Raw genomic sequence first — 26,146 nt, forward strand, 5'->3', positions numbered from 1 at the left:
CTTTTGCTGGCTGTGAAATTCACCACGGGGCCAGGCACAAAGAGCATGTGTTCACTGAGTGAATAATTCACTCCACCTGGCCCCCTGGTTCACAGAGCCCTAGCCAGGGCCCTCGGCGCTCCCTCAGAAAGACATCCTGCACAAAGTGAGCACTTAAAAGACGCCGAGGAGCTGCGAGCAGGGGCGCAGTCTGTAATCCCAGCGGCTCGGGAGGCTGAGGCAGGAGGATAGCCAGTTCAAAGCCAGCCTCTGCAATTAGCAAGGCCCTAAGCAACTCAGCGAGACCCTGTCTCTAAATAAAATATAAAAAAGGGCTGGGATGTGGCTCAGTGGTTAAACACCACGGGTTTAATCCCCGGTACAAAAAAAGAAAGCGGCGAGGAACAATCATGTAAGGAGGGTTAAGTAACGTACTCCGCCTATTCCGTCCCTCCAGAAAAAAAGTGGCCCGGCGCGCCTGCGCCCACGGCCGCGCGCCCCACCCCTCCTCCGGTCGGCGGCGGCACTGTGCGCATGCTCCCCGGCGCCGCGGTCCTCCACGGCTCCTTAAGCCGCTCTAGCCGCCCTACTCGCTGCTCCGCCCAGCGGCGGGCGCGCCGCGGGGGTCCCTCCAAGATGGCGGCGCAGAGGAGGAGCCTGCTGCAGAGTGTGAGGAACCGACCGCTCCCGGACTGGGGGTTGGGAGCGCGGGGGGCTGTCGGGTGCAGGCACCGCTCCTCTCGGTGGCGGCGTGTGACCGCCGCCCTCGACCCCCTCTCGGGGCCGGCGGGGCGTGCAGCGCGCGCGAGACCCGCGACAGGTTCGGCCCCGCGAGGCCCGCGCGTGCGCGCCGCGGGCCAGGCCGCCGGGGCTCAAGGGCGCCGGGGTCCGCCCATCGCGGGCGTCCGCGAGCCGGAAGGGGACTGGCGCGCCCCGGAGCCGGCCCATCGCGAGCTGCGGGACCGAGCGAGCGTGCAGTAATAACAGTAGCCGCTTCCGCTTTGGCAAGGCCTGGCGTGCTAATTGTCTTACGTTTGTGAATTTAACTTTCATAACAGCCTCGGGAGTTAGGTGCTATAGTCACTCCTGTTTTACAGATGGGGAAACTGAGGCACAGAGTGGCCGTCATTTGCCCCAGGCCACACAGCTGGTAAGTGGCAGAAAGGGTAAAATCAGGCAGTCTTTCCCCCCTTAGGTTAAGCCCCCTTAATCCAGATCTGGGCTGTGCTGAAGGAATGACAAGTGCTGGCGCCGTGGGTCTTGGTCCACCCTATAACTCACCTTGCCTTTGGCCTAAGTGAGAGTGGGGCCCTGGATGCTCCCATTCGTCCAGTCACCCTCATGGTGTCCACCCCCTGCATGTTCCTCACATGCAGGTGCACAGGTGCACACATAAGTTGGCACTGTGGCCCACTCTTCTGACCTGCTAGGGCAGGTGCCAGTCCCCGAGTGCTCCCCAGTTACGGCACTCTGTGGGAATTGCCTGTGGACTTCTTTGCCCCTGAACAAGAACATGGACTCCTGGAAAACAGGGATCTGTGATCTCTTGCTTCCCCTTGTGTCTCCACCTACTACCCCTGTGTGCTGGGCTCTCAATCAATATTTGTGAAATAATGAGTAAAGCCAGGCCTGGTGTTAAGCCTTTCCTTTACAGAAATGAGCAGGCCTCCTCTTTGTAAGGGTCCCTTTTTTTTTTTTTCAGTTATACATGACAGTAGAATGTATTTCGACATATACACACATGGGGTATAACTTCCCATTCTTGGGGTTGTACATGATATGGATTTACATTGGTCCTGTTTGTGAGGGTCTTGAAGCATTGGAATTGGGGAATGAGGGATGACGGTCACTGCTGCATGCTAATACAGGCTTTGTGTAGACTCTGGAAGCAGAGAGGTCTGGCCCTCTGCTCTATAAGCTCCTGGAGGGCAGGGCCCTTGTATAAATGTCCCCATTGTAGAAAGCACCAGGGAAACACTAGCTCGATTGTGCCCTTGAGAAAGAGGGTCTGGGAAGAGGTGGTAAATGGGGCAGACTGAGCTGGTTTGCTGAGGAGAGAGCAGTCACCTGGATCATACAAAGCAGGGTAGCTGCCAGCTACCCTTTCTCCTAAGTGTAATGGGGCCCAAGGGACCTGAGTTAGATAGAAGTTCAGCTTTATGAGCTCCAGAATGTGCTCTGGATGATGGGGGACTGTTTTTTTAATAATTTTTTTTTTTTTAGTTGTAGGTGGACTCAATACCTCTATTTTATTTACTTTTATGTGGTGCTGGGGATCAAACCCAGTTCCTTACATGTGCAACCCTGTGGTGGACTTTTTTTTCTTGGTGGTGGTACTGGGAATTGAACCAAGGGCCTTGTGCTTGCAAGGCAAGCACTCTGTGAACTGAGCTATATGCCCAGCCCTGTGGTGGACTTTTTTTAAAGAAAGATTTGCGTGTGGGGCATGGTGGCACATGCCTGTGATTCCAGCATCTTGGGAGGCTGAGGCAGGAGAAATGTAAGTTCAAAGCCAGCCTCAGCAACTTAGTGAGGTGCTAAGCAACTTAGTGAGACTCTGATTCAAAATGATTTTTTAAAAAGGCTGGGGATGTGGCTCAGTGTTGAAACATCCCTAGGTTTAATCTCTGGTACCAAATAATACAAATAAATAAATCTCTGGTACCAAATAAATAAATAATTTAGAATAGCATTAAAAATAGGATCTTGATGTAAGGCAAGGGACTGACTGACAGGGTTGTCTATCCAAGGTCCTTCCTGCCCTCATGGTAACCAGGACATTTCTACTTACAGGGGGTCTGAGTGTGCAGTCCAGAGTGTAGGGCTTGCTGACCTGGCCTCCTCTGACCCAAGTCTGCTAAGAGCAGCTCAGACACCTGCTCTGTGGCTGCTGGGCTGTGAGTGTGAGATGAGTGAGGCCTGGTGTCCACCCTCACTGTGTGCAGTCCAGTTTGGGTGAAGGAGTATATACCACTGGCACAGTCTGGCACAGTGTGTGAGCACTCTTGGGCCACCGTGGACCTGGATCAGTTAGGAGCCCTGGGCAGGTAGCAGAGAACTGCAGAGCTTTAGAGGACACAAGCTTGCCAGGCAGGGGAAAGGAGGGACATTCCAGAAAGACGTGTGTTTAAATATGTGTGCATCAGGTGGCTGGAAAGCCCTTCACAGGATAGAATGGGCACCCCAAGTCTGTGTGTTGAGCTCTGCAGTGGCCTCACGTGACTGGAACTCTGGGACTGCGGGAAAGGGTGGGGGCTTGCTGATTTGGTGCTTGCCAGGCTGTTCCCAGGTGGTCGGTAGGGCACTTGGTGGAACATCGCCTGAGGAGTTTCACCTTTGCTCCCCAGGTGGTGTGGTACTTAAAACATCTTTTGAAGAAAAAGCTGGATATGTTCTAAAGAACCCAGTCCTTTCAGCCTGATAAAACAGTGGGAGTCCACATGGGCTTGGGCAAGTCCCTTATCCCTGAGCCTTGGTTTGTTTCCCCAAACCAAGAGGGTTCCTGGGAGTGTCGCTGGTGTTAGTGAACTCACACGGTACTCCCCAGCCCGGCATGGTCACACTCTAGCTGTGAACTTCCAGCTTTGGTCCTGCTGGTGAACATCTTCCGTTTGACCCCTCCGGTGCCCCTGGGCACTCACCCCGTGGTAGGCACCTGCAGGTACAGGGCACTGCTGTGGTGAAGCTTACGTCTGGCCCGGGAGACGGGCAGTAAGCAGTGAGCTGTGCAGATGATCATGACCGCACAGTATCTGTGTCCAGCCTCAGGGATATTGTGAGACACACACGAGGGTGGAAGGGACATTCTTGCAGGGTAGTCAGGGATGACATCTCAACATCTGGTAAGACAAAGTGGGGGACAGAGAAGGGGAATTGGGGGTGCAAAGGCCTGCCCTTTTCGGGAGCCCCAAGGAGGCCCGTGTGGCTGGAATGCAGCATGTTCAGTGAGAGAGGGAGTCGCCTCCATCCAAGGAAGCTGGGCCCTTTCACTTTCAGGGGGCACTGGAATAGCCTTTGGATTCCATCCTAAGCAGGATGTGAAGCTTCTGGGTGGTTTTGAATAGGGGCCTGATGTAGTATGATTTGTGATGGAGAAAGACCCTCTTTTTAGTGGCAAAAATGTTACCTTGCGGGCTGGGGAGATAGCTCAGCTGGTAGAGTGCTTGCCTGGAAAGCACAAGGCCCTGGGTTCAATCCCCAGCACCGCAAAAAAAAAAAAAAAAAAAAAATGTTACCTCATGTATATATAGGACTGTGTGGCCAATGTGGCCCTACAATATGTATACTCAGAAAAACAGGATTATTCTCCAATTATGTATAATCTATCAAAATGTATAAATGCATTCTATTGTCATGTACAACTAATTAGAACAAATAAAAAAATTTTTTAAAAAGGAAACCTGGTACTTGCCAAGCAGCTTCTACAATAGCCTAGGTGGGCGAGGACAGTGGCTTGGCCAGCTGGTGGCAGAAGTGGTTTAAAGTCTCAGTCTAGCTGTATTTTGGCAGAAAGGCTGGTATGTTTTGCTGATGTTGGGTATGTGGCAGAGGAAGAAAGGCCAAGAAAGACTTCAAAGTTAAGTTTTGAACAACACTAGTGCCTTTTATGGTTTGGGGGCATGGAGAACAAGAGTTTGATTTTACCTAGACTGTTACATAAGTATAAAAAGAAAATCATGGCACCCACCTGTACTCCTAGCTACACGGGAAGTTGAGGCCATGGTTTACAAGTTTAAGACCAGCCCGGACAACTTAGTAAGACCCTGTCTCAAAATAAAATTTTAAGACAAGGGCTGAGAATGTATCTTGGTGGTGGAGTGCTTGCCTAGCATGCATGAGGCCCCGGGTTTGATCTCCAGTACTGAGAGAGAAAAAAAAAAAATTGACCAGGCACTTGATGTGTGCCACTCTGGGCACTGAGACAGGAGAACCATTTGGGCTCAGGAGTTTGAGGCCAGCCTGGGCAACATAGTGGCACCCGGTCTTCAAAAAACTAAAAATTAAACAAATACAAGAAAATGATGTTGAAACCAATTTTTAAAACTTAGACATGCATGTTCTGAGCAGTTACATCTATGAAACACAGGTGCTGGTCATGCATTTTTTCTATTAAATAAAATAAAATAAAAACATCTATTAAAAAAATTCATTAGACTGTCACCTGTAGCTATTTCACCAGCAATCAGTTATGCAGTCTGTCTTCTGCCCTGGTCCCCATAAGCACCCGGCAGTTATTAGTGCCCCTACAGGTGTGTTAGGGACGCTGTTGGCAGCACAGAGGGCCTCTGATGGAAACCCTTGAGGCAGGGGAGGTGGGGAGAGAGTTGGCCTTGGAGAAATGGGTCATTCAGCAGAACAGAGGTGGCCGAGGCCTTCTGGAGAGAAGAAACCACTGTCCCCAACTGCACCATCTTCCCAGAGTGCCTCAGCACAGAAACCCTTGGCCTTTCATCCCATGATCTGACTTGAGGCTGAGGCCTGAACTCGGAGCTGGGCTTTACCCACTGGTGCTGCCCAGGAGCTGAAGATGAGCATGGGCGGTAGCAACTATTGATGTGACCCAGGCATGTATGCACATGAGGAGCCTGTGCTCAAACAAACCTGCTCAGGTGTTGGGGAAGCCCCTCGTGGGTTAAATGGATCTCAGCAGAAGCTCTTCATGCCAAAATAGAACAGGTGGAATCGCCCTTAAAACCAAGCTGACCCTTTAAAGCAGCCTTCTTTTCTACCATGGTTTTTGTAAATTTCATGAGCAGTTCCTTTGAGTTGCAGAGGAGTGGACGTCCTTGTGCCCGCTGTCGTGTGTGTACAGCTCTACGCTGAGGGTGCCAGCAAGAGTCACCCTTTCTCAGCTTCCTGGAGGCTGGCACCCTGAGCTCACTGCCTGGCATTTGGGGACATGGGAGAAAACATGCCTCAGTGAGGGTGGGGCGGGGTGGGCGGCTTGAGAGTAGCAAACACATGACCTTTCTAGAAGTGGTTCAGAAGCCGGGGGACGACTCGGCAGGCTTGCTGATGGAGGCCCTGGGGTGCCTGGCATGCGTGATCCCTGCCCAGGATGAGATGGGAAAGCGCAAAGGTGGGCTCCACAGCTGCAGGTCTCCCATTGGTGGGGCCCATGGAATTCTGGGGCACCTGTTACTGAGTCAGTGTCTGAGGTGCTCTGGGACCCCTTCCAGGCAGGACTGCCACTACAGGTGGGCCCAAATGACATAAGAAATCTCCCTTTGGTCATTGGACCTAAGACACATTATTGTAAGGGCATATCAGTACTTTAGTGTACTGCTTGGGGGAAAATGCCAATTAACTTGCAGTATATCTCCATACATCCTAAAACCAGGAAAACACAGGTCCTACGTCAGCGAACTAAGGGAGCTAATAACACTACCAGGCTCTAACCCGACAGTGGCCAGAGGCCCCATGTGGAATGTCCACAGAGTTCCAAGGCGGGGCTGTGGGGAGAGAGTCTCAGGGCAGGGGCTCCGGGGTTTCAGCTCTGTGCTCCACAAGGTGGTTCAGTGTGTGTTGGAGGGGCAGGGAATAAAACTGATCTTACAAACCAAGGAGGCTCTTCATCTCTCAGTCTTCAGATTTTCTGATGTTACCCAGGGAAAGAATGATTTGATCTTACCACATTCCTAACACTTTTCTGATATTTACTATTCTCCCTTTTTTAAAACATAAAATAGGCTGGGCGTGGTGACACTTGTAATCCTAGCTACTCTGGAGGCTGAGGCAGGAAGATCTCAAGTTCAAGGTCAGCCTGGGCAACTTAGGGAGACCCTGTCTCAAAATAAAATAAAAAGCTCTGTGGACATAGTTCAGTGATAGAACGCTTGCTTGGCACATTTGAGACCCTGGGTTCAACGCCCAGTACTAAAAACCCAAACAAAAAACAGAATAGGACTCCTGCTTGGTCTGTAGCAGGCAGTAGGTCCAGCTAGAATGGAATAACCTTGTTTTGTTTTGACTTTTTTATCTTCTAGATATGGCAAATAATACTGGTTTTCCACTTATAATACAGGGAAAGTTTACATTCAAAAGTGAAATCATTTGAGAAAAAATGTGGCAATTTAAAGATAAAATGGAAAGTGGATAATTTATTGACGATGGTGCATAGATGATTGAGGTTTGGGAAACGTGGGCCCCTGGCACCAGCTGGATAGGACCGAGAAAGATGTGCTTTTAAGTAGGCTCTTTGGATGATTTTTTTTCTTCTTTATTTTAATAGCAAACCAAGACAAACTAGCTAGGAACTTAATGTTTAAAGAATGCCAGTATACAGTAAGTAGAACTTTGCTCAGCAAGAGACATGTACATAGATAGTTGTTAAAGTGTGTGTGTCTCTCCAAGACCGTGCATCTCTCCGAGACCGTGCCTCTGGGGTCAGAGCTCCTGCTTTCTGCTCTTCAAGGAGTGCAGCGTGTTTGGTGGGGATGTTACTTCTCTCCTGTGTTTGGTGGGGACTCCCCCTGCCAGGAGTGAGTTAGCTTCCCAGGAGTTTTGTTCTGGTCACAGTTTATAGCAGTCATTTGGAACCCCGCGTAGATGGCTTTATCTGCATGCGATAGACGACTGTGTGCGGTTGTTGGCTTGAGAGGGCAGCGTTCAGTACTGTGCTAAGAGTCTGGAAGGCTGGGGTAAGAGCATTGGAGAATCGACCTTTACGAGTTTAGGTTTTAAGTTTTCTGCAGAAGAGTAGCTGGGGGACATTGACACGCCAGAACTTACAGGAAGACCTTGCTATTTCAGTGAACAGCAAGTAGGAATTTTCACAGGGTGGCTAGCTGCCTGCCTTTCATTTAAATACACAAAGGCTGTTGGTTTCCATGTGTTGATTTTCTATCCTGCCACCTAATTTCTTTTATTGTTTGAGTTAGTTTTATCATTCTTTTTAAAATTTTTTTGTAATTATAGATGGATAGAATGCCTTTATTTTATTTATTTTTATGTGATTGAGGATTGAACCCAGTACCTCACACATATTAGGCAAGTACTCTGCCACTGAGCCCCAGCCCTATCATTAATTCTTCAGGATTTCCAGGTATGCTATCATATCAACTGCAAATAGATCCCCTCCCTCTTCTCCAGTTCTTATGCTCTTATCTTTTGTCTGGTCTAAGTGCCTGGGCTGTTACTCCAGTTGAGTGTCAAGTAATGGGGAGAGATTATAATGGGTTTCTATCGTAATGGGAATGTCTTCTTCTGTTGTCTTTCCTACTAAGTAAGATTCTGGCATTGGGACTGACTAAAGTATACATTTATAGCACATTTAAAGAGTATTGCTCACTGGGTGTGGTGGTACATGCCTGTAATCCCAGCTACTCAGAAAGCTGAGGCAGGAGGATGGCAAGTTTGAGGCCAGCCTCTGTGACTTAGACCCTGTCTTAAAAATAAAAAGTTAAAACAGACTAGGGATATAACTCAGTGGTACAGTGCTCCTGGGTTCAATCCCCAGTATCCCTGCCCCCTGCCAAAAAAGTATCGGTCATTTTGTTTTGATTATTTTTATCAAGATGACAAATCCAGCCCATGAAAAGGGTTAGGGATGTAACTCAGTGGTAAAGCACCCGTGGTTCAATCCGCAGTACCAAACAAAGAAAAGGAAGAAAGGAAGCTGTAGCCAGGCATTGGTCTGACTTACTATTCTGCAGACTTACTGAGGAACAAGGTGCCTGCTGAGTACACTGATTATTGTCATGCATGTAGGTTTTCTAGTTTGGGAGAATTTTTAGTCCCACATCAGCCAAACATGACTAGTTGTCAGTATAACTTCCTGCCCCTGCTAGCATCACCCTGGGCACCCCTTGCGCAGTACTTCCAAGGTGAATTGCCCTTGAGCCAGGATACACCAGGGAGTCGAGTCCCACACTTGCCTGTCTGAGTTCGTTCCTTAGACAACTTGGTTCGTCTTTTTCGTAGTGTATCTCTAATGTCAAGTTGGCCCATAAATTTTATGATATTTACTTTTTGCTGGAAAGTGTGGATTTGTTGGGAAGATCCAGCCCCTGCAGGCTGTTCCTGCCCCGTGGGAGTTAGAGTGTGGCAGAGGAAGCCAGTGATTGCAGCATCCACGGCAGGCTTTGCCTCTACCTCGTGGGCAGCGTGCTTGTTGTCCGTCTCCAGGATGAGTTCAGTTCACCCTTTTTTTATCTTTCGGTACTGAGGATTGAACCTAGGGTGCTCTGCCACTGAGCTACACCCAGCCCCTCTTATTTTCTATTTTGAGACAAGGTTTTACTAAGTTGCCAGAAACCCTGGAACTGATGATCCTCCTGGCAGCCTGTTGCAAGTGCTTAGATGTTTGTTGAATGACTATGTTAGTTGAATATACTATACTCACCCAATACCATAGGTGGGTTCTGAAGACCTAATTCCCATTTATGTAAAAAAGAGAGACATTTATTTTACTTCAAAAAGAGACAGGTCTGGGCTGGGGTTGTGGCTCGGTGGTAGACAGCTGGCCTAGTATGTGTGAGGCCCTGTGTTTGATCCTCAGCACCACATATAAATATATGAATAAAATAAAGGTCCATCAACATCTAAAAAAAAAAAAAGAGAGAGATCTTTTACAGATGGTGTGCACCTGTAATGCCAGTGGTTTGGGAGGCTGAGGCAGGAGGATCTCCAGTTCAAAGCCAGCCTCAGCAGTTTAGTGAGGACTTAAACAACTCAGTGAGACCCTGTCTCTAAATAAAATATTTTATAAAGGGCTGGGGATGTGGCTCCGTGCTTAAGCACCCTGGGTTCAATCCCTGGTACCAAAAAAAAAAAAAAAAAAAAAAAGAGAGAGACAGGTCAAAATTAGAACTAGAAACTACTCTGTGTTACTGGAATGTAGTCATCCATTTGTGGTACTTGACCTGGAAATGTTAAGTGCCTGGTGTCATTGGGACCTGAGCAGATTTCACCACTCATTGCTATTTGATTTCCGTTGGTAGATCTTAGATATATTTTCTGTTCTCAAAAGCTACTAGTAGTTACCAATGGCTCTTTAAGCCCTGTTGTGAAATTGTGTGAATAAAAATAATAAGTAAATGTTTTATAAAGAAGACATAATAAGCTGCGTGCGGTGGTGCACACCTGTATTCCCAGCACTAGGGAGACTGAGGAAGGAAGACTGCAAATTCAAAGCCAGCTTCAGCAACTTGGCAAGGCCCTAAGCAACTCAGTGAGACTCTGTGTCTAAATAAAATACAAAAAAGGGCTGGGGATGTGGCTCAGTAGTTGAGTGCCCCTGGGTTCAATCCCTAGTACCAAAAAAAAAAAAAAAAAAGACATCATAAGTGTGGAGACATGCCATGTGATGAATTAAAAGAACCAGCCAGTGAAGATTCCAGTTCTCCCCATGTTAATCCATGAATTTAAAACAGGTCTAATCAAAATCCTAACAAGATTTTTAAAATACAATTTATGTGGAAAGCCAAAGGACTAGAACAACCAAAACAATTTTGCAAAAGGATAAAATGAGAAGAATCACATTATGTGATTTTAAGACTTACCATAAAGCCACAGTAATAAAGCTGAGGTAATAAAGTGCAATATTGGTGGAGAGACAAATAGATCAGTAAAACAGAGTAGAGTCCAGCAATAGACCCAGACAATATGGTCAGTTAGTTTTTGACAGACTTGCAAAGGTAATTCAGTGGAGAAAGGCTAATCTTTTCAACAGATGGTGTTGGAACAACTGGATATCATGTGCAGGAAAAAAAATTGACCTCAAGCTCCTTTCTACAGAAATTAATTCAAAATGGATCACAGATCTCAATGTAAAATGTAAAACCAAAAAACTTTCAGAAGGAAACAGAAGATCTTTGTGACCTGGGTTTGAGTGAAGAGTTCCTAGGACTCCAGAAGCATGAACCATGAAAGAAAAAAAGTTGATAAGATGGACATCATCAAAGCTAAAGTGTGCTCCTCAGAAGACACTCCTCCGTGGATGAAACGAGCAGCTGTAGACGGAAGGCTGTCCACAGGCATGCATCAAGATAGCCAACGCAGGACTCAGATCCAACCCTCAGAACTCAACAGCCAAGGAAATAACACCATTTAAAGTGGGCGCAAGACTCAGAAGCTTGACCAGAGATCATCTGTAGGCAAATCAGCACGTGAAACTCAACATCATTGACCACGAGGGAAGTGCAAAGGACAGCAGGAAGAGAGACCGCGGCCTCCAGAAGGTCTAAGCAGCATGCCATGGGGAGGGGCAGGCAGCGTCAGTGCTGGGGACAACTTGGCTGTTCCTGATCAACGTCCGGGTGCCCTGTGACCCAGCAGCCCCACTCTTGGGTGTTTACCCTAGAGAACCAATGTGCATGTTTACTGCAGTTCTCTGAATGATCGCTCAGACCTGGAGTCAGCCCTGCCCTTTGGCAGATGAGTGGATGGACATCCACACAGCGTGGTGGAGAACATGCTGCAGCACCAGGAGCTGCTGGGTGTGTGCAGGGGCATGCAGAGGGGTCTCGGGGGCATGGGGTAGATGAAGGAAGCCAGTCTCAGAGGGTATACTGCTGGGCACAGCGACACGTGCCTCTCATCCCAGCCACTCGGGAGGCTGAGGCAGGAGAATGGAGGACGGCAAGTTCAAGACCAACCTCGGCAGCTTAGACTGTGTCCCAAAATAAAAAAAAGTGGGAGTGGTGCTGGGAATGTAGCTCAGTGGTAGCCTCTGTCTCGAAGAATAAAAAGGAATGGGGCCGGGAGTCAGCTCAGTGATAGTGTCCCTGGGATCAGTCCCTAGGAGCAAAGGGAGCGGTGCGTATACGGCAGATCCCACCTCCACCTCGCTTTGTTTTGTTTTTTCCTTGTGGTTCTGGGGACTCACGTGGTCGACAGGGATTCTACCACTGAGCTACATCCTCAGCCCTCGTTTAATTTTTGAGTTGGTGGTTTCACTGTGTTGCTCAGGCTGGCCTTGAACTTAGGATCTTCCTGTCTCAGCCTGCCAGGTTGCTGCCCAACTGTCACAGTGATCTGTGTGTGTGTTATCATCGGGACTGTTGAAGTGCATTTTACTACATGTTAGTTTAAAAATAAAATAGACTCCTACACCCTACAAAAGTCGCTCCAGTGTTCTAAGTGCAGAACTAAAACGCTAAACGTAGCATAAAAGCAATTGAAGTGAAAAAAGGTAATCAGTGATTCCCTCTCAGTATGTAAATAAACAGAAGATGAAAATAGTTGCAAAAGCTAGACATAGAGCCAGATGTGGTGGCACATGCCTTTAATCTCAGCTACTCAGGAGGTTGAGACAGGAGGATCAAAAGTTTGAGACCAGTTTGGGCAACGTAGTGAGACCCTCAACAAACTAGCAAGAATAAAAAATGTCTCAGAATAAAACATGAAAAGGGCTGGGGATGTGGCTGGGTGGTAGAAGCCCCTGTGCAGTTGTTTCAGCTTGCTCTAGTTCAACACAGTAGCAATGCTGACGTGAACCAGGGGTGCTCGGGTGAGAGGCCAGGTGTGCAAGCAAGAGTCTCCTCAGCAAGAAGCAGGAATCACACCTGGGCCTTGTTTGGGGTCATCTCTGGGCTTGTCAAAATAGAGCTACTCAAGGTGCACCCCCGAGGGATAGGGAATCCAGTCAGCATACGTGGGCCTGGTCCTGGACAACTTTGTGTGCGTGTGCGTGCGCATGTGTAAATGCAGTGATTCTGCTGAACAGCCTGGCTTGATAGTATGTGGAGTAGAATGGGAATCAGATAGGGACAGGCAGGGTGACAGAACCATGTGTAGAGGGAGTGCCTCCACATCGGAGGCCCCGGCGTTCGCAAGAGGGTCTGCGACCAGCTGGTAAGTTGGAGTTTCTCAAGGCCAGGTCCCAGCCACCTGAGTGAGAGTCACATGTGGGGAGCTACTGACCAGGCAGATATCTAGGGCTGTGCCCAGGTCAGACTCTCCATGGTCTGCAGCTGTAACTGGTGCCCAAGGGACTCCTGTGCAACACACGCACATCAGAAGCTTGGCAGGGGGACGAGGGGCCATGGAGAGCTTCCTGCTGTGTGCTTGCTCATTTGAGTGTGCTCCCTGTGGCACCGTCCTGCCTTGCATTTGGGAATGCTGCTGTCTTTGTTAGGTTTCCCGGGGAACCAGTTTGTGGATTAGCAAACCCCTCGCAGGTGTCTGTTCACACAAACATCACTGTTCTCCAGAAGGAAGTGGAACCCTCTGCATGCCTGGGGGGGGGGGGGGGGGGCAGGGGCAGTGTTGGAAAAGAAAGTCAAGTACCATGGCACACCTGTGATCCCAGCAGCTCAGGAGGCTGAGGCAGGAGGATAGCAACTCAGAGGGCCTGAGCAACTTAGGGAGACCCTGTCTCAAAATAAAAACTAAAGAAGGCCATAGATGTGGCCTGTGGTTGAACACCCCTGGGTTCAATCCTCAGTATCCTCCCCAAAAAAAGAGAGAAAGAAGAAGACAGTGAGGTGGGGTCTACCCTGGGCAGGTGGCACCTCACGGTTTCCTGGTGTCCTTTTCCAGGAGCAGCAGCCGAGTTGGACAGACGACCTGCCGCTCTGCCACTTCTCTGGGGTCGGGTCAGCCGCCAACCGCGTCTACTCTGCTGATGGCAAGGGCACCGAGGGCCACCCTCCCGAGGACAGCTGGCTCAAGTTCAGGTGTGCGTGCTGGCATTGCTCTCCTGGCAGAGGAAGTTGGTTTGTAAGCAGGAAAGGACGCCCGTCTTGCCACTGTCTCTGGATGGCATCCTCTGGATGTGGGACTAGCCAGTGAGATGTGGCCTCTGCTGTGGTCCCTTCCATTTCTCATTCAGCCCAAGTCCTGATACAGGTGGGGGAAGGGCATCCCCAGAGGTCAGAGCTAGGGTGAAGTGGTAGCCAAAGTGGGGGGACCTAGGTGAGACCTAAAGCCGCAGCTGGTCTGTCTTTAGCCTCCCCAGTTCCTTTCGCTCTTGCCCCCGTCATCTGTGAGCCCCTGGTCTCAGGCCTCCTGTGCCCTGCCTCTGCCAGGAGTGACAACAACTGCTTCCTATATGGGGTCTTCAATGGCTACGATGGCAACCGGGTGACCAACTTTGTTGCCCAGCGGCTGTCTGCAGAGCTCCTGCTTGGCCAGCTCAACGCGGAACACACCGAGACTGATGTGCGGCGTGTGCTGCTTCAGGTATGGGACCCAGGCTGCCGTAGCAACCTAGCCCACTATGTCCTCCCTGTCCCCCAGAACTCTGGTTCCACGACTATGAAATGTAATAAGATTGTTCTGAAGAATACTGGCTTCTTCGTCCTGCCCAGGGTCAGCTCCAGAAACCCTTCCCGGTGGCAGGGACTCCCTGCTCCCCCGGGAGCGTAGGGCAGGGCAGGAGCAGCAGTCCCTCCTGTCACTTGGCTGGCTGGGGAAGAGGCTGTGCTGTGGAAAGGAAGCCAGCATTGGCAACTTGGAAGAAGGGTGTGGTTGCTGCAGAGCCAGGCCTGGTAGGACGAGGCTCCATAGAGAGACCCCTTTCCTCGGATGTGGTCAGGTGCTCGAATTGACCTCTGATTGCTGAAAGTGCCCCAGATGTCCTGGGGGCCTCCCACGCTTGCTGGGCTGCCTTCCTGCAGCCGTTGTGCTGGGAGCCCCTCCTGGCTGGCTCCTTTTCAGCCACAGCTTGGAGCCCTTTGCTCTCCTGGTCCATGAGAACAGCCCTGGCCTTTTCCCATCCTCTTCGTTCCTCAGCGTCTCCTGTGCAGGTTATCGTCAGCAGACCCCCACCCCAGGGAAGGTGTCAGTGTCACCAGTAACCTGGGAAGCAGTAGGATTTGGTGGAAGCCCTGGAAAAGGGCCACCTGCTCCTGCAGCAGCTGTGCCTAGGCCCTCCTTTGAGCCAGGGGCTGTGCGGAGGGCAGTGGGAGGCTGGTCTCACTCCAGGACCTCGCTGTGCATCTGTACCTGCGGTGCCCGAAGTGGCAGGGCTGTGAGTTCACACCCTGCCAGTCTGAGTCTAGGCCATGTGCCCTGGTCCTGACTCCCTGAGCCTGTCTTGCTGTCCCTTCTGCAATGGCTCTGTGCATCCTGTCAGAGATGATTTGCAGGAAGCATCGGATGCCTGGCGGTTTGTGATGCAGAACTGCGTGTGCAAAGCCCGTCATGTGACACCTGCAGTGAACTTGTGCCACTGGCAGGGACATTCTTAGCGTCAGGTTGCAGTAGTGTTTGAGCCAGCTTTGCCCTTCCCCTGTCCGTCCAGGCCTTCGATGTGGTGGAGAGGAGCTTCCTGGAGTCCATTGACGACGCCCTGGCTGAGAAGGCCAGCCTCCAGTCCCAGCTGCCAGAGGTGACTTGCCCTCTGCCCCTGGGGAGATCAGGCTCAGACTCCTCCACCGAGTCACTCAAGCGGGGCCGGAGCAGCAGGAGTTGTGGGGTGTTCCTGACGGCGAGCCTGGTAGCTGCCAGGGAGCGTCCTCAAGGGGCCTCCCTGGCTGGCTGTGGGTAGCTCACTCTGAGGCTGTGCTTTGGGCAGGCAGCGATGGGCAGGAGGAAAGGCCTTTCCGGGTCCTGGGGCCTGCCTCAGTCCTCAGCCTCATCACCCACCAGCACCTTTGGCATGTCCCACTGATTTGGGTCAGTGCAGGCTTCTGTGGAGCGGAAGCCTCCACCCTGACCATGCCACAGACGCTCCTCCGGCCTCACATCCTGGCTCCTGAGGGCAGGCGAGGGTTGGTCAGGGGTTCCTGAGAACCAGCCCTGCCCTGACCCTCTGACCATGGGTTGCAGGGTGTCCCTCAGCACCAGCTGCCTCCTCAGTATCAGAAGATCCTTGAGAGGCTCAAGGTGCTGGAGAGGGAGACCTCGGGCGGGGCCATGGCCGTGGTGGCTGTCCTTCTCAACACCAAACTCTACGTCGCCAATGTAGGTGAGCAGCTCACCCGTCCAGGGTCGGGGAGGTAGGTCAGTCTAGGGTCAGCGTGTCATCTGCTTTCCATGCCTGAGGACACTCAGGACCCAGAGTGTCCTGAGGCCATTACACCATGATGTGTCTTGTCCCAAATGGAAAAGCACACGGACAGGGTAGGCGAGAGACGCCAGCCTCCCCCCGGGCTGTGGGTCCCACTCTGCCTCAGCTAAGTCTCTTGTCCATTGTACACATTCCGCTGCAGGCACGAACAGGGCACTTCTGTGCAAATCTACAGTGGACGGGTTGCAGGTGACCCAGCTAAACGTGGACCACACGACAGAGAACGATGGATGAGCTCTTCCGCCTCTCACAGCTGGGTGAGTGGGGCGCCAGGCCAAGGATAAGTGGGAGAGGGACTGGCCCCTGGGCTCCCCAGCCCTCCTCTGGCGGGGAGAGGTGCAAGCGAAGAGCCGGAGACCTGGGACCAGCCTACCAGTAACCGAGCATATTCAGGTTTTCTCTGCCTTGGTTTCTTGTCTCTGTAATGAGATTAATAGTAACACCTACCCCAGGGCGTGGCGAGGATTAGGAGTCAGTGCCTGAAAATGCTTCCTAATGTAGGTACTCGCTGTTACTGATGGAAACTGAGAAAAGCCAAAGAAATCCTGAGATTCCCTTCGTTGCCTTGACTTTCTCTCGTTCCCCTGAGCCTTGGCAGACGGAGGCCGAGGTGGCTTGCTGCTCACCAAGGCGCACGGCTGTGTTGGGGGCTGGCGTGTGGGAGGGGCCTGAGCATTCTGATGGGAGTGGGGCTGAGGACAGCAAGGGATGAGGGGCTTGCTGTCTGCGCCCTGCCGTCTTCACTTCCTTCTTGGCGGGTCCTCACTCCTTGTCTGCGTGAACCTGTCCGCCCGTCTTTGTTCGCGGTAAGGAAGGGACCGGTGCACTGTTCTCCTCTGGTAGGTTTGGACGCAGGAAAGATCAAGCAAGTGGGGATCATCTGTGGGCAGGAGAGTACCAGGCGCATCGGGGATTATAAGGTCAAGTACGGCTACACTGACATTGACCTGCTCAGGTAGGTGGCCAGCCCAGCTGCCCCCAGTTCTTTGTAGGACTAGAGGGCCTGGAGCAGAAGCAGATTTCAGGCTCCAAGGCTGGGTGCAGTTGAACCAGTTCAGGGCACGGGGGTAGCTCTGTTCCTCCCAGAGAGCTTGGCGTAGGTTGGGACCTGAGCCCAGCAGAGGTGGGTCTGCGAGGCCACACTGGCAAGGCGTCATAGTGAAGAGCTGGGCCAAAGCCCACGGCAGCAGTGGTGCCCCAGATCCTGGCAGGAAAGCAAGAGGTGGCATGAGGTACCTGGCATGGATAGAGATGGGCGGTTGGTGGGTGCTGCCTGTGACTGGGGCCAGTCGTCCATTTCCCTGCAGAGACCTTTCCCTTCTGGGTGTCACCCAGGTACTCATGGCAGCAGATAGCAGCAGGAGTGGCAGCGAGCCTCATTGTGCCCAGCCTGCATGCTCCTCAGCCGCCGTCTCTGGGTGTGCTCACTCTCCTCACCCCACAGGTGTGTTCACGGCAGGAACTAGAGGCTGCCTGCCAGTCACAGGGCTAGTGACAGCTGAGGCTATGTCTCCTCCCCTGCTCACTGACCTGTACAGGAAAACATACTTGTGAAGGGCCAGTCACAGCCAGGGCTGCAGGGGTCCTGCCAGAGACCCCGACCACAGGCAGCCTTATGGCTTGGTTTGAACTCCCTACTCATCAAAGAGTTAGGAAGTCAAGTTTAGAAGCTTGTCCCTAGTTGGTGGTGTTCTGTTTGCTTCATTTGAAAGTAGGTCTGTGGTAGTTGGGTGCAGTGGCCCTCCACCTGTAATCCCTGGGACGTGGGGGGCTGAGGCAAAAGGATTGCAAGTTCCAGGCCAGACTCGGTCGAAGCTCAGCGAGACCGTCTCAGAATCCCAGTACAGGAAAAAGGAAAAGAACAGGGTGAGAAGGGAGGTCCGTGGTCGACAGCACTTTGAACAGGTCCTGGGGTGTGTGTCTGTGAAAGCAAAGAGCCTGCGGGTTCCTCGTGTCCTGCCCACAGATGTCTGTGCCATTGTGTGCACACGTGTGCCTCTGCACGTGTGTGTGGTGTGGCAGCTGAGAAGCAGGCAGCCCTTTTTAAAAGTCATAAGTGTTGGCACGCCCTCCCTGCGCTTCTGATCTCACCCTTTACTGAGATCCGATTGACACCAAAGCTGTACTTACTTCCTGTGTGCAGCTGGTTGAGGTAAGAGCCAAGTTTACACGCTCCCTCTGTTTTCACGAAGGATGCACGCCCCTCCACTCCTGTCCACCTGCAGTGAAGGCTGCTGGAATTCTGCCAGGATCCTTACCTGGAGTAGCACCCCCCAACTCACTGACCCTCAGGGTATTTCTAGGCTTCTCACTTCCAAGTCTTATTAGCAGGCACATCCTCGTGCACACACACATACACACACACAAACACACTGGAGTTCTTTGACATCTAAGACCTGCACATCAGAAATGGTCCCCATGCAGATGAGTGTGTTTAGGGCCTTAGTTGGCATGGGTACCTGTTTTGGTGAGCCCAAGTAATAGCAAGAGACGCAGACTTTAAGAGATAGCCATTCCTAGCCAGGTGCAGTGGTGCGTGCCTGTAATCCCAGCAGCCTCAGGAGTCTGAGACAGGAGGATCACAAGTTCAAATCCAGCCTCATTAGCGAGGCCCTAAGCCTTTTTGTGAGACTCTCAAAAAATAAAACGGGTGGGCTGGGATATAGATCAGCTGGTAGAGTGCTTACCTTACAAGCACAAGACCCTGGGTTCAATCCCCAGCACGATAGATAGATAGATAGATAGATAGATAGATAGATAGATAGATAGATAGATAGATAGATAGATTAGATAGATAGATAGATAGATAGATAGATAGATAGATAGATAGATAGATAGATAGATAGATTAGATAGATAGATAGATAGATAGATAGATAGATAGATAGATAGATAGATAGATAGATAGATAGATAGATAGATAGATAGATTAGATAGATAGATAGATAGATAGATAGATAGATAGATAGATGATAGATAGATAGATAGATTAGATAGATAGATAGATAGATAGATAGATAGATAGATAGATAGATAGATAGATAGATAGATAGATAGATTAGATAGATAGATAGATAGATAGATAGATAGATAGATAGATAGATAGATAGATAGATAGATAGATAGATAGATAGATAGATAGATAGATAGATTAGATAGATAGATAGATAGATAGGGTTGGGAATGCGGCTCAGTGGTTAAGTGCCCCTGGGTTCAATCCCTTGTATAAAAAGAAGACCGTGTATGGCTGCCTCTTGCTGCTCTGCTCCACACACTGCCTGGACTGAGCTCTGTGGAGGGAGGATGGAGCAGGGCCAGAGGCTAGCACTGGACCTTTGCTGTCTTGACCCACAGCCTGCCAGCTTTCCTGGCCTTCTTAGCTTTATTTTAGCAGCTGTGCTTAGAAGACAGTTCTGTTCTTCTCTTTCTTCTATTCTTTTCCTCCTCACCAATTCCTGTGCTTTATTTTACATTCTGGGTGTAGATTCTTCCCCTCAGCAGACTCAGCGTTCACCTGGAGACCTTTCCACACAAAGCCCTCCTTCCACTCTCTCCCCATAGTGCTGCCAAATCCAAACCAATCATCGCAGAGCCAGAAGTCCATGGTGCACAGCCTCTGGACGGGGTGACCGGCTTCCTGGTACTGATGTCTGAGGGGCTGTACAAGGCCCTGGAGGCCGCCCATGGGCCTGGGCAGGCCAATCAGGTGAGCTGGTTGGGACAGAGCTGGTAACTACAGGGCATGAGTGGCTGGCCTGCAGGGGTGGTGTGCCTCCCTTGGCAACCCAGCGCTCTGATTCACAGGTGCCGTCCCGGACGCCCTTCCCAGGGTTCAGAGCTGAGGGAATGGGGGAGACCCAGAGCTCGGACTGGGGATGTGGTGGAGCACTTGCCTAGCACATGCCAGGCCTTGGTTCTGTCCTCCAAGCACACCAAAAGAAAAGCCCAGAGCTCTGAAACACCCCTCCCACCCCTACGCTCTGCTCCTTCTAGGCGAGCAGCAGGACTGAGCACAGGGCGGGATGGCAGGCGGTTCCACTGGCAGCCTTGTTCTGGGGTGCTGGAGAGAGGCCTGGCCCAGGAGGGAGCCGGAAAGAGCTGTGGCTGCTGCCGAGCCACAGGGTCTGCTTGCTCCCCCTTCCCAAGAGGGGCCTCCCTCCTGTAGTGGGGATGGTGACATCTCCCTTGAAGGCCCATGGTGATGTCAGACATTGGGGACATGGAGTGGCTCGCTTCTGCACTTGCAGGCAGGTGTTAAGGAGGACTTGAAGGAAGCCGCCTTTGCCTAACCTTGGGTTGCTGGGCTGTGTTTTCTGGTGTGTTCCTCCTTCAGCGGTGGGTTCTGATGGGACGGTTACCTTTTCTGCCTCATCCTTTTTCACTAAAACTCATGAGGAAAATCTTAAGTGCCTGACTGTCCCTGATCCTGTGTTTCAAAGTTTTCCACCCATTTTATCTTATTATTCATTCCAGCAGCCTTGTAGCGTAGAGGGCGCCGGGGCTTACTTAGTTCAGGATCTTGCCTGAAGTGACATGGCTGGGTGGGAGTGGAGCTGGGTTCCTCAGGTCCAGGTCTGGGTCATTTCCCTTACTTGCCCTCCCTTCCTGCCTCCAAGAAGCTGTAGCCAAAGACTGGGTGTGATGGCGCACACCTGTTATCCAGCAACTCTGGAGGCCAAGGCAGTAGGATCACAAGTTCAAGGCCAGCCTCAGCAACTTAGTGAGACCCTGTCTCAAAATGAAAACTAATAATGTCTGGGGACGGAGCTCTGTGGTAGAGCACCCTTGGGCTCTCCCCAGTAAGCCGGAGGGCAAGGGCTGTAGCCAGCTTTCATGTAGAGGATTTGTGCTTTTAATTTTTCATGTTTTGGCACTGGGGACTGAACCCAGCAGTGCTCTACCACTGAGCTGTATCCTTAGCCCTTTTTATTATTTATTTTGAGGACCTTGCTAAGTTACCCAGATTGGCTCAAATTTATAATCCTCCTGAGTAGAATTTACAGACTCCTGAGTAAAATGGGATTTTATCCATTTTTGATGTTTTCATCGGTGTGGTTTTTTCTTTCATTGTTTGGTCTTCTCAATAGAATTTACTAGTGGCTTCTACTAGGTTCTAGATTATGCTGAACAGGGGACTTGGCTGAGGACAAGGACAGTGTCTTTGCTCTGTGTCCCTAATTCCTGATAAAGTGCCTGATCTGAAGCATAGTAGCTGACATGAAGTCTTTCCAGGAAGGGATCCTTACAGAGTGCTTCACTTCCGTGTTACGTAGTCCTCATAATGACCAGCGAGGTGGAGATTATCCATTTAAGCAATCAGAGAGACCACAAAAGGTCAAACACTTTTTTTTCCTTGCGGTACTGGGGATCAAACCCAGGACCTTGTGCTTGCAAGGCAGGCACTCTGCTGACTTAGCTATCTCCCCAGCCCCGGTCACACACCTTTTCTAATGAGAAAGTTCTTAATACTCTGGTTTCTCTTTGGATCATATAAATTGTTTTTTTTTTTTACTAATGAGGAAGTTCCAGAAGGATTATCCTGGATGCCTTGAAAAGCTCAGATTGCAGGCTGGGCTAATGAGGTACTTCCTTCACCTGCTGGGCTGGTGACCCCTAAGTCTCTCAAAGAAGGCTCTGGAGGTATAGTCTCCAGTCCCTGGTCCACCCCTGGCTCCTCACCAGGTTCTCACTGTCCTGTCCCCAGGAGATTGCTGCCATGATTGACACTGAGTTTGCCAAGCAGACTTCGTTGGATGCGGTGGCCCAGGCTGTGGTGGACCGGGTGAAGCGCATCCATGGTGACACCTTTGCCAGTGGTGGGGAGCGCGCCAAGTTCTGCCCACGGCATGAGGACATGACCCTGCTGGTGAGGAACTTCGGCTACCCGCTGGGTGAAATGAGCCAACCCACACCAGCCCAGGCGCCAGGTAGGTGTACCATGTGGACAGCACACCTGAGAGGCTGCAGATGGGTGTGGGGCAGCTGAACCTGAGGCCTTGCACCTAGAGGGCAGGTGGAGCCTGGTGTTCTGTTCTAACTCAGGCCCCCTGACCCCCAGCCTCTCGGCTGCCCTTTGTTGTTTGTTTTATTTATTTATTTTTTGGTACCTGGGATTGAACCCCGGGGCTCTTAACCACCGAACCAAATCTACACAGACAGTGTCTTGCTAAGTTGCCTAGGGTCCTGCTGCTAAGGCTGGCTTTGAAGTCTCGATCCTCCTGCCTCAGGCTCCCAAGCCACTGGGATTACAGGCCTGCGCCAAGATGCCTGGACGCCCCTTGTTTTTATTCCTTCTGTCTGAAACAAAGATAGCACCCCCTGCCCTGTCCTCATACAAACCCAGCAAGTGAACAAGCCATGTGCAGGGTCACAGGAGCACATGACAGGCAAGGGCCCGCTAGGCCAGATCACAACCCGCATTGTTCGTTTTAGTTCTTGTGAACAGCCCTAAGGACAGGAAGAAGAAACGGGTTTCAGTGCAAAGGGACCTGGGTAAGATTAGGTTCGTGGACAGATGGGCAGGCCCCAGTGTTTGGCTCTGTTTTTAATTCTTAAATTACAAGTGACTTGGAGAGGAGGTGGCCATTCCTTTTGTTGTTCCCTCCTGAGCAGATTAGCTTAGGGAGCAGCTTAGCATTGAACTTTCAGCCCCTTAGGGCTGGTTTCCTTTTCTTTTTTTAAACAAGGAAACCTTGGAGCCCAAGCATCACAGATGGGCCTGTATCCCGGGTTGCTGGGCTCTCTCTGTCTTGTTACTGCCGCCATGTTTGCGTTGGGTCAAGCTCAACTGGGAGCAGACTGACCCTTTGGATCAAGACGCTCGTGGGAAGCCAGGCCCTTGATTCCATTCATGCTTTGAGCACCAGGGGCTTCCCTGCTGAAGGGAGGTCCCACCCAGTCTGGAAGAGTCTCTGCCAAGGGACACTCTTGGGCTGTCCCAAGGGCCGAGGGCTATGCCGAGGCTTGGGGAGTCTCAGCCCTCAGCTACCCGTCAGGCCCCAGAGCAGCCCTCCCCACCTCCTGATCTGGTGTCCCCCGCTCTCTTCCTCCTACAGCTGCTGGGGGCCGCGTGTACCCCGTGTCCGTGCCCTACTCCAGTGCCCAGAGCACCAGCAAGACTAGCGTGACCCTCTCCCTTGTCATGCCCTCCCAGGGCCAGATGGTCAATGGGGCCCACAGCGCTTCTACCCTGGACGAAGCCACCCCCCACCCTCACCAAGTAAGCCCTTGTGCCCAGGGAGAATCCTGGCTGCCCGGACTCTTGTGGGAGGAGAGGCCCTGAGGCCCTGGGCCTTTCCAGTGTCCCACCCTCACCCTGGCTGAGGGAGATCTCCTTAGACCCTGAGACAGGAAGAGGCCATACTATTGGTTCCAGCAACTGGATGAAGCTGGACCTGGGGTGCAGAGGAGGCACAGGAAGGGGAGGGCTGCGAGGAGGGTCCGCCAGTCTGCCTGCTCAGGGCCCATGTCCTGGCTTTTGTCCAGTGGGAAGATGCTCTTGCTCTTCTCCCGTGGTGTACAGTGGCTCCCCCGGGGCATCTGTGCTTGGGGACATTGCCTGGCTTGGCACAGCTGCTGCTCTTGGCTGCAATGTCCAGATTTCAGCTAGTTTAAAACGGGCAGGGGTGGAGGTCACAGCCTGGGTGGGACACAGGTGACACCCTCCAGTGCAGACCTGCCTGACAGGCCTGGTGTCCATACCCCTTCACTAATGTGGAATATGCACCCCACCCCACCCCAGAATGCCAGCCACAGCTCTGGTTTCCACATTCCAGCCCTGCACAGAATAATAGAGATGCCGCACCCAACCCATCCTAGGGTGGCTGAGCAGGATGTGGCCAATTAGAAGTACTGGCAGGGAGGGAGTGGCCCTGCTTTCTCCACTCCGCAGGGGGCCTTCCTTCCCCTGCCCCCACGTCCTTGCTGTTGCTTCCCCAGCACCACTGGGGGTAGGAGCCTGCCAGGCAGGAGCACAGGGTCATGGTGGCCTCTCCTCCACCCCTGTGGGGCTGCCCCAGGAAGCCACCAGCTGTGTCCACAAAGCAGAGCCTGATGGCTGTGGTCCCAGGACAACCAGCATCCTCTGCCTCTGGTTCCCTGGACCGCACACAGCCTCTTCCCTCCCGACTCAGAAAGTTAGTTGGGTCCCACCAGGGCTGTCCCTGAGCCGCAGCTGGGTGTGCTGGGTATTGGCGGGGGGTGTCCAGGGCCTTGGAGGACAGGAGAGGCCCCGTGTGGCCAGTGAGGGGAGCAAGGGGAGGGGAGCAGAGGACGGTTGTGGGGAAGGGACCCGTGCCTGTGCTCCGTGGGTCCTGCGGGCGGGAGAGTGGAGTGGAGCTCCCCTTCCAGGACAGCTGGGCTTGTGTCTGCCCTGCCCCATGGAGTCGCTCCCGAGGAGTGGCCGTCTCTGTACTTGAACTGGGTCTTCTGCTTAACCTTTGCTGATTTAAACGCCGTGTGTGGCCAGAACTTAAGAAGCAGGTTTGACCCAGGGACTGCTCTGTCCCGGTGCAGGAGCTGAGGCCCCCAACTGCCCTCGCAGACCCCCCTCCAACCCGCAGCCAGAGCCCCACCCTGACGCTGCCATCCACCAACACTCCCCTCTGCCCGCAGCCAGAGCCCCACCCTGACGCTGCAGTCCACCAACACGCACACCCAGAGCAGCAGCTCCAGCTCCGACGGCGGCCTCTTCCGCTCGCGGCCTGCGCACTCGCTCCCGCCCGGCGAGGACGGCCGTTGTGGAGCCCTACGTGGACTTCGCGGAGTTCTATCGCCTCTGGAGTGTGGACCACGGTGAGCAGAGCGTGCTGGCTGCGCCCTAGCCTGACCGGCGAGCACACTGTGGAGCTGGAGGGGCAGGCGCAGCCCCGGTGCAGCCTCCTGACTCCTGCGGAGGAGCAGGGCGCCGTCCTCAGCCTGTACGTTGGCCCCTGGCTGTGGAGGTGCACGTGCGGGCTGCAGGGCCTGCCCACGCCTTGTCACCGCACAGGAGGCTGGAGGCCACTCCCCACCGCAGCCTCGGCCGGCCGGGACCATCACTATTTCTCGGAGCAAGGACCCCAGGATGGAAGCTGCAGCTGGCCTGCTGGCTGCTGAGGTTCCTTCGGCCCGTGCAGCAGCATGGGAAGAGGCTGTCCTCTGGACTCTGAGGGCCACCACCTCCAGTACAATAGCTTGTGGCCACTGCTAGTGCCCCTTCACTCTGGGCAGTGGTTCCCCGCTCCAGCCCCTCAGCCTCATGCTCCCCAGCCAGGGACAGGTCAAGTAGAAAGGTCCAGAGAGAAGCCCCAGAGCTGCTGAAGGAAGTGGACTGGGCACCTGGGCTTTCCCAAGAGGTGCAAGGGAGGTGAGGCTGGGCCCTGTGGGGCTGTGAAGAGGCAGGGAGGCCCAAGTCCGGCTGAGCCGGTCCTGCCCTGCATCCTCCCTGCTGGTGCTAGGGAGGCCACATTTGGAGTGGCCTTACCCTGGTGACAAGTGTGGGGTAGCTCTGGTTAACAAACCGGGCATGGGTCAGGACAAGGGCTTGGCCAAAAGTGAAAAGAGCAAACATTGGTTCCAAGAGGGAGGGGTTCTCCAAGGCCTTGCTGCCCTGGGGTTGATGTCTACAGTGTGTGCGCCATGTTGATGAACCTGAGGAGGAAGGACTGGCCGGCCAGGCTCTGGACTGCTGCCTGTCCACAGGGTCTGTCTCCTCTGGGAGGGACACCCCCAGGCCTCCAGGCAGGGTCCCCATTCCCGTTCCCAGAGGGAGCAGAGAGGTTCGCTCCTGGCCCATGTCACACCTGCAGTGGCAGAGCTGCTCAGACCTGTGCTGCGACCCATGACGTCCCGGCCGCAGCTGGCCAGGGACCGCCCCCACCGGCCAGCCCCCAGTGTCCTTGCTCTCTGCAGTGCTGGAGGCCGGCTCCAGAGTCCCCTGCTCACTCCGTGATCCCGCAGTCCATTTCTGCAGCAGAGCTGAGCCCAGTGCTATGCCAGGGACAGGTCACCGCTTGAGCCGAGGAGAAAGGGGACCTCAGCAGCCAGCCCACTGCCCGCCACTGTGAAACCTTCCATCTGTCCTGCGGGAGCAGGTTTAAACAGTCATAGGGGCTCTGGAACAAAGGGACTTCTCCCAGAATGTCTCCAATGCTGTTTGGTCTCTAGAAATAGAGTCCTGGTTTTAATGACGTGAAGTCGGACATGGTGGCATCACATGGTGCGTCGTCAGTGC

The 26,146-nt window shown here is 52.6% G+C and overlaps 1 protein-coding gene across 1 annotated transcript; it reads left to right on the forward strand.

Annotated features, from left to right (window-relative positions):
- Nucleotides 1–360: 360 nt before the first annotated feature.
- Nucleotides 361–24,910, forward strand: TAB1 (TGF-beta activated kinase 1 (MAP3K7) binding protein 1). Its single transcript, XM_079140790.1, is given in 14 exon segments — nt 361–648; nt 13,462–13,598; nt 13,950–14,103; nt 15,167–15,253; nt 15,694–15,832; nt 16,077–16,162; nt 16,164–16,191; nt 16,778–16,889; nt 19,495–19,639; nt 21,638–21,860; nt 22,989–23,137; nt 23,139–23,152; nt 24,547–24,670; nt 24,672–24,910. Coding segments are annotated over 14 exon segments (1,617 nt in total). The 5' UTR covers nt 361–513; the 3' UTR covers nt 24,756–24,910.
- Nucleotides 24,911–26,146: the final 1,236 nt, after the last annotated feature.

Source organism: Sciurus vulgaris (assembly GCF_902686455.1).
Source record: "Sciurus vulgaris genome assembly, chromosome: 5".
Lineage (NCBI taxonomy): Eukaryota > Metazoa > Chordata > Mammalia > Rodentia > Sciuridae > Sciurus > Sciurus vulgaris.